The sequence below is a fragment of the Merops nubicus genome, unplaced genomic scaffold (genome assembly GCF_000691845.1).
Source record: "Merops nubicus isolate BGI_N331 unplaced genomic scaffold, ASM69184v1 scaffold33073, whole genome shotgun sequence".
Classification (NCBI taxonomy): Eukaryota; Metazoa; Chordata; class Aves; order Coraciiformes; family Meropidae; genus Merops; species Merops nubicus.
In genome coordinates, this window is record NW_008601503.1 from 1 (window position 1) to 8,343 (window position 8,343).

Genomic DNA, 8,343 nt, shown 5'->3' on the forward strand with positions numbered 1-8,343 from the left:
GGAAGAGCAGTCAGGCAAAATGCAGGTAAATTAATAGATGCTGGCTTGAATCAGTGCTTTCCTCTGTTCCTCATATAATTCTTGCAAAGCATTGCCAACAATAATTATCATCCCGCAGGGAACGCTCGAGGATCAAATCATCAGCGCCAACCCACTGCTGGAGGCCTTTGGAAATGCCAAGACCGTGAGGAATGACAACTCCTCACGCTTTGTAAGTTGCTGCTTAGACAAAAGGCCCTCTTCATTAGAACAGTAGTGATGGGCTTGTGATTTTCTCACATAAGGAGATAGCAATGAAATGCACTCAGGCTAAAATCCTTTTTCTTCCCTTTCACAGGGCAAATTCATCAGAATCCACTTTGGAGCTACAGGCAAACTGGCTTCTGCTGACATTGAAACCTGTAAAAGACTTCCCTGATCTGATCACATTCTTTCCCAAATTCCTACCCCTTCTTGCAGTCTTATGTCTTACTCTTTCTACCTTTCTTGCCAGACCTGCTGGAGAAGTCCAGAGTCACTTTCCAGCTTAAGGCAGAAAGAAGCTACCACATATTTTATCAGGTCACCTCCAACAAGAAGCCAGAGCTAATTGGTAGGAGAGTTCACTGAGATTTTTGGAGGAAGATCAGTGAGAAACATTTAACTACATTAAAAGACCAATGAAATTTAACCCATGAACTCATTTGTTTTCAGAAATGCTCCTCATTACCACCAATCCGTATGATTTCCCTTTTGTGAGTCAAGGTGAAATCACTGTTCCCAGCATTGATGACAAGGAAGAGCTGATGGCTACAGATGTAAGTCACTTTCCAAGCAGGTCAATCGGCACAGGTCATGCATCACATAACATGCAAGTATTTCACTTTACTGATTGTACTACCAGAGTGCCATTGACATCCTGGGCTTCAGTGCTGATGAGAAGACAGCCATCTACAAGCTGACAGGGGCTGTCATGCACTACGGGAACCTGAAGTTCAAGCAGAAACCAAGAGAGGAGCAGGCAGAGCCGGATGGAACAGAAGGTATTATCAAACTCAATAATGAACACTTCTGTAAGCTACTACAGATGTGCAAGACAGCAAAAGTTCTTCTTGGACTTTAGGACCCCAAGGAAAACAGTAAGCTGGAAAAATCTGTCCTTTGTCCATCAGAAACAGTTGTAAGCTCTGGATCTGAAAAAGAACAGAGACATCCTCTCTGTGTTTATCCTAAATATTGGATGCTTTTGATCACCTGAAGGTAGATCAGCACCTGCCTATTGTCACTGCAGCTCCTGAGCTATGCAAGCACTACTCAGACGGGAAAGGTGCAGCTTTCAATTTTGTGCCAGGAGTTTTTTGAAAATATCATTACTTCCTACATGCTTCAATGAGATTTTCAAACATAAATTCTTCTAGAAAAGCTCAATATTCATAATGAATCTGTTACCAGGATTCCCTCTATGGGTCTGTAAAGAGATTTCTAAGAACAGAGATCTGAATTCTGCAGCCTTTAGAGAGTTCCCTGGGATTCAAAGTCAATGTGACACTAAATTCTTCCCTTTTCTTGTCTTCTCAGTTGCTGACAAGGCTGCCTATCTTATGGGTCTGAATTCAGCTGACATGCTCAAGGCCCTCTGCTACCCCCGAGTCAAAGTTGGGAATGAATATGTGACCAAAGGGCAAACTGCACAGCAGGTAACAAATGTGGTAACCTGGAACCATGTTTTGAATTAAGATCCTTTTGATTCTCCTCTGCTCTGTGTGGTAACTCCAGGTATTTATTTTTCTTATAGGTGCACAATTCAGTGGGTGCTCTGGCAAAGGCTGTCTATGAAAGGATGTTCCTGTGGATGGTTGTTCGCATCAATCAACAGCTGGATACCAAGCAGCCCAGACAGTACTTCATTGGTGTCCTGGACATTGCTGGCTTTGAGATCTTTGATGTAAGTAACAAAGATTTGGCAAGAACTATTTGGAAGTGACAACTGGATGTTAGTACCAATCTGAGATATATTATAAAAGAAGATGTAATGTCATCACATAATTATGTGCAATTGTTTTGTCTTTTTTCATCATGAAGTAAAAAAACAACCTTTTAAAGGTCTTACTTCAAGATGTGCAAACTCTAAAGTACAGAACGGTCGAATAGGAAAAATATTTTCACACTTTTATCAATGAGATAAAATCATTGTGGACAATTAATTTGATGCATTTCTCTGTCTTTTTATATAGACATAAAGCAGAATGCACAGACATGATGATGAAGAAGACAACTTCATTTTTTATTTTTAAAGCATAGGTTTTGCAATTATTTCTGTGTCTTGCAAATATGGGTCTTTCTTATCTTATTTCCAGTTCAACAGCTTTGAGCAGCTGTGCATCAACTTCACCAATGAGAAACTGCAACAGTTCTTCAACCACCACATGTTCGTGCTGGAGCAAGAGGAGTACAAGAAGGAAGGAATTGAATGGACATTCATTGACTTTGGGATGGACTTGGCTGCCTGCATTGAGCTCATTGAGAAGGTATCATTCTTGTTCAGGTGCATTTCATACATGAAGATTCTATAATTACTTGGCCTCATTTTTGGCCTTGGGTCCAAATATTTACCTTTTGTTGTTCAGTATATCCCATTAGGTATTTATACAAATTGATAAGAGCCCCTAAGGCCTTCTCTTTTCCAGGCTGAACAGTCTCACCTCTCTCAGCTTCTACTTGTATGTCAGTTGTTCCAGTCATTTAAATATCTTCATGGCTTGTCATTGGTCTCATTCTACTCTGTCCAGGTTTCTCTTGTACAAAGGAGCCACAAACTGGAGACAGCACTCTAGATGTGTCTCAGTAGAGCTGAATAGAGGAGAAGGTTCACATCCCTTGAGCTGTGAGCAACATCCTTAATGCAGCCCAGGATGAGCTGGCTGCCTTTGTGGCAAGGGTGTATTGTTGGCTCATGTTCAGTTTGTCTAAGATGTGTGTGTGCTTTGGATCTCTCTGGATAAGAAGGTAGTGCTCTGATTTTATAAAGCATGTTCTCAACACAAACCAAATTAATTTCCATTAACCTTTATATTTCATTTGTTGTTAAAAAATATAAGTATCAACATGTTTAATCTCACTTTCTAGCAGACAAGGCAAAAGAATAATAATCTTTTCTGACGTGTCTCTAGTCTGTGTTCCACCACTCTGCCTAGGTCGAGGTCATTACTGTCCTGAAAACTAAATTACAATCCTTATCCTTTGTTAATTTCCTCCAGCCCATGGGCATCTTCTCCATCCTGGAAGAGGAGTGCATGTTCCCCAAGGCAACTGACACCTCTTTCAAGAACAAGCTCTATGACCAGCATCTGGGCAAGTCTAGTAACTTCCAGAAGCCCAAACCTGCCAAAGGCAAGGTTGAGGCCCACTTCTCCCTGATACACTATGCTGGTACAGTGGACTACAACATCACTGGCTGGCTGGAGAAGAACAAAGACCCCCTGAATGAAACTGTCATTGGATTGTACCAGAAATCATCACTGAAAACACTGGCCTTACTCTTTGCCAACTATGGTGGAGCAGATACAGGTTGGTTCTATGAATCCTGTATTTTTTTTTACGGCTTACAAAAAGGAACCAAAAAAGTCAAAATCAAAAGATTAAAATCTGTTTTACTTATTTTCAATTTTGCAGAGGCTAGTGCTGGCAAGAAAGGTGGCAAGAAGAAGGGTTCTTCCTTCCAGACTGTCTCAGCTCTGTTTCGGGTACAGTAGCAATTTCACTATTTCTTGTTAAGATAAGGAGTAAACCCACCATTTAATATGGCTAAGTTTTTTTTTTTGTTTAGTTCTTAGTTCAAGACCTTGATACTCTTGGGCCATATTTTGCTAGGAATCAATCCACTCTAATCTATTTATGCTCCAATCCACCAAATGCACAAATTTTCTATTTGTACACTTGTCCCAGGATGATGTTTCCAGATGGAAGAATGTCATTGAGAAAACTTCTATAATATGTCTAAAAGAAATCAGATTTCCTTCAGATGCCACCTCTGACTTCGGAACCTTTTATTGCCCTTTACCAACATCCTGCCCACTGGAGGATGACCTATTTACTCCCTAGTTTTTCTCCATGATGCAGGGATTAATCTCTTATAGCTGAAACACCACCATTACTTGGGTTATGTATTTGTAAGATGTCAGATACTTGACAAATCTTTGTCATAACCAAGTCTTTCTGCCTGTCTGCTCCGTACACTTCTGCCACGTCAAATAGCTAGTCTCTCCTGAGGATATTTATGACCATATTCAGCCTTCATTTACGACTTCCTTCTTGATATAGCCTGATTTCTTCTACATATCTGCTACCATATGTATGATTCTTGATCACCTGACAACCTCTAGCCAGTACTCTGAAACAGGACATGGGCATGTGTTTATATATCCCAAGAAAAAATAATCCTAGTGGTAGTGCCTTTGCCTTGCAAGTGGGAAATTATTGCCAGCATGTATCATTCAAAAATAATGTAATAAGCCTATAAAGGTTATAAGTGCTTAAGAGGTAATATTATAGAAGAAATATTATTTGCTGCATTTGGGTTGCATTTGTTATGTTTTCAAACTTTCTCACACTATCCCTCTTGTTTAGACGTGTTAGTGTTGTTAAGACCTCTTAAGGTTTTGGCTTCTTAATCTACGTACTCTGAGATGTCCCCTGGAGGCACCTGCTTCCTTCTAGTAACTATAGACAATAATTATTTATAAATAAGTAGAGATGTTAATTACAAAATAGGGATGGGATTCCTATCACCTTATTCACATCTTACCTTATAAGATAAACATGTAATGTAGACATATAAAACTCAGCTTGTCATTTTTATTCCTTTTGCTTTCAGTGGGGAAAACAGGAATGTCCATATGTCTTAAGTCCATATTGTCATATGCTTCAGATTGCCTCACAGGGCTACCACCAGATTAACTATCTACTTACATCCAATGGAAGATGCAATTTGTAATCAAATCTGTAATGAAAAATCATCATTTGTAATGAAGGCATTCCACTGAAGTCAGTGAAATGTATTAAAACTGTGTCTAAGAGTACAGTATATCCTACAGATTAGTCAGAAGAAACTTTAGATATGAAATTATTAACAGTAAAGATATGTGGGAAGTAAGAAAAAAAATCATGCAGGGGGCTTCAGTTAAAGATTCTGCAAGCTAATTTTTGCCAGATACCTCATTATCTCATTTCAGAGGGCTTGATGGTTATAGTGGAAATTGCATTTCCTGATATAAACTTTTGTTAATGACTCTCCCAGGAGAATTTAAATAAGCTGATGACCAATCTGCGAAGCACCCACCCCCATTTTGTACGTTGTATCATCCCAAATGAAACAAAAACACCTGGTAAGAGACTCACATATAGAAGGTTTTCAATATAGTACAGGTCTTCCCCTCTGTATTACAGAATATAGCATATATTTACGTTCTGAATTGCCTAGGTGCCATGGAACATGAACTGGTGCTTCACCAGCTGCGGTGTAACGGCGTGCTAGAAGGCATCAGAATTTGCAGGAAAGGATTTCCCAACAGAGTCCTGTATGCAGATTTTAAACAGAGGTCAGACTTCTTCTCCTTACTGGGTCATTTTTTCCATCCTGAGTAGCTTGTGAAATTTAAATTTCACCTCTGGTGACTAGAGCCCTCTCTAAAGTTTATGTTTATCAGTCCTGCTATGTTCTCAGCAGTTCTACACTTTCTCGCAGTGTACCAGCCAGTTGGTCTCAACAACAGAACTCTTCATATTCATAGAATCATAGAATTAAGAGGTTGGAAAACACTCCTAAGACCATTGAGTCCAATGCAAGTCTTTACATTTTCTCCCCCAGATACAAAGTATTAAATGCAAGTGCTATTCCAGAGGGACAGTTCATTGACAGTAAGAAGGCTTGTGAGAAACTTCTTGGATCCATTGACATAGACCACACTCAATATAAATTTGGTCACACCAAGGTATAAGAACTGTTTTTTTCAAGGACTATGTGTTTTTGGTTTGCATGGCTTTAGAATGATACTCAGATTCTCCAGATAGTATATAAAATGATCAAATTTCATACTTAAAGTAAATATTTTTCATATTTAAAAGAAATCAACAAAGTACTTATTGACTGAAGAAAAATAGAATTGAAATTCATTGCCATAGGATGATTTAATTATGCGTTAATTAAAAGTTCCTAATTTAAGACAAAGTTGTAGAATAAAAGAATCAAGGTTTAAAAAAACTAAAAGCTAAATATGTGGCTATTATAATTCCACAACTGCAGGTAACTGGAAGCGTGGAGGTATAAAAGACAATCTATCACTACATACATACTCTATGTTCTTTTGCTCTTTTGCTTAACTTCCCATATTATCTGCCACGGGGCGGGTACTGGGCTACACTGAACAATAAGCATTACACCTACACCACATTTTCATGTTCTTTCCAAAGGTGTTCTTCAAAGCTGGGCTGGTAGGCCTCTTGGAAGAGATGAGGGACGAGAAGCTGGCACAGCTCATCACCCGCACACAGGCCAGGTGCAGGGGCTTCCTGATGAGAGTGGAGTACCAGAAAATGGTGGAGAGGAGGTAGATATTTCTTCTTAGGTTGACTGTATTTGGCTTCTTGTATCATTAGAGCCTAAAAATTGAATAAGAATTTGACTTACCTTTCAGAGAGTCCATTTTCTGCATCCAGTACAACATTCGTGCATTCATGAATGTGAAGCACTGGCCCTGGATGAAGCTGTTCTTCAAGATCAAGCCCTTGCTGAAGAGTGCAGAGTCTGAGAAGGAGATGGCCAACATGAAACAAGAGTTTGAGAAAACTAAGGAAGAGCTTGCCAAGTCTGAAGCAAAGAGGAAGGAGCTGGAGGAGAAAATGGTGAAACTAGTGCAGGAGAAAAATGATCTGCAGCTCCAAGTGCAGGCGGTGAGTACAACCAGTGTATATCACCCTAACTGAAATATGACTACCAGGATATTTACTATTACATTTTCAAAGGCACATAGAAACTACAATTTAATTCAATTCAGTTGTATTGCATTAAGTGGTGCTCTTAAAAATAGCACTATTTTCAGTAAGGGCTGTCAGGAAACTGTAGTCAAGACATTACACGGGTGAGATTTTTCTATTGTGTATGCTGAGGTCTCTGTCATTTACATTTGCAATCAAGAAACTTTACTTTTATCAATATAATGTTTATTTTTCTAGTAATTTTCCCCAGCCTCTCCAAAACTACACATGCCTGTTCTTATATACACATGATTAGGAATTCTTAGGACAAGTTAAGTGGACATTTTATTCCTCTCTTTAATCTCCAATTCAATGAGATAACTTTCTGTTCTAGATGGTGGCTTAGCTGTTACAAACATTGCTATAATGTAATATTAACGAACTGAAAGGAAACAGAATTTAGTATTCTCACTCACCCTCCTAAATCATTACATAATAGTATATGTGGTATGTAAGTGGTGTTGCAATGCCATGGTTTCTACATTAAATGAATCACAGAATAAAAAAGACTGTATCCTCAAAGTAATGCTATGTAACATGTGTGACACATAGGAAAATTTACATGACCTCATTTTTAAAGGATCTTGACTTGTAAAAAGATGAAAAAATCCACTCACTACTAAAATTAGAAGTTTTCTTTCTTATTAGTTCTAATTGACTGAAACTCAAGATGAAATATAACAAATACTGCAGGACATCTTCTGGAAAAAAAAAAAAAAGACCAGAGACAAATTTTCCAGGAACTCCTTTTCTTCTTAGCTGATGAGGGTCTCACAGAGAAGAGCCAAAGCTGCTGAATGCTGAGTATTTTTGGGCTATGATGATGAAAAATCAAAATCAGAAACAGTTGCTCCAGAAAGACAGTAGGGTAAAAAAAGAGATAAACAGGAATGACGTAATTTTAACCGTAACTATGGTATTGCTATGCATCTTGGCACATGGCTATAGCTTGGCACTTCATAACTGTGGGAGGTATTCCCATGATTAAACCTGAACTTATATACTTTGTTCTAATGTTTGATGTTGTGGGTTAATATTGGATTCCATACCTTGCACAAATACGTAAATAGTCTGGTCTTCATTTAGATTAAAAATAATTTTATTATTTGGTTTTAGCTTTCAAAACTAGCTGTTTCCAAACCAGCAATATAAAATGAGTTCTATATTTTGTTTCATGTTTGGAACATAAATCAAAATTTAACTACAAAATCCAGGACTCAAAACTATGTTGATATTCTCTGAAAAAAAAAATCAAAAACAAACACCTCCATAAAAAGGTATTTTCCTTACCAGGAAGCAGATGCTTTGGCTGATGCTGAGGAAAGGTGTGAC

The 8,343-nt window shown here is 38.4% G+C and overlaps 1 protein-coding gene across 1 annotated transcript; it reads left to right on the forward strand.

Moving 5' to 3' along the window:
- Positions 1-4: 4 nt before the first annotated feature.
- LOC103770744 (myosin heavy chain, skeletal muscle, adult-like) lies at positions 5-8,337 on the forward strand (the record flags this gene model as incomplete). Its single annotated transcript, XM_008938018.1, has 17 exons — positions 5-25; positions 119-211; positions 338-401; positions 494-592; positions 694-797; positions 884-1,022; positions 1,558-1,676; positions 1,775-1,924; positions 2,337-2,507; positions 3,237-3,546; positions 3,652-3,722; positions 5,276-5,363; positions 5,459-5,576; positions 5,846-5,969; positions 6,448-6,584; positions 6,672-6,927; positions 8,305-8,337. Coding segments are annotated over 17 exons (2,097 nt in total), but the record flags the coding sequence as incomplete, so codon positions are not given.
- Positions 8,338-8,343: the final 6 nt, after the last annotated feature.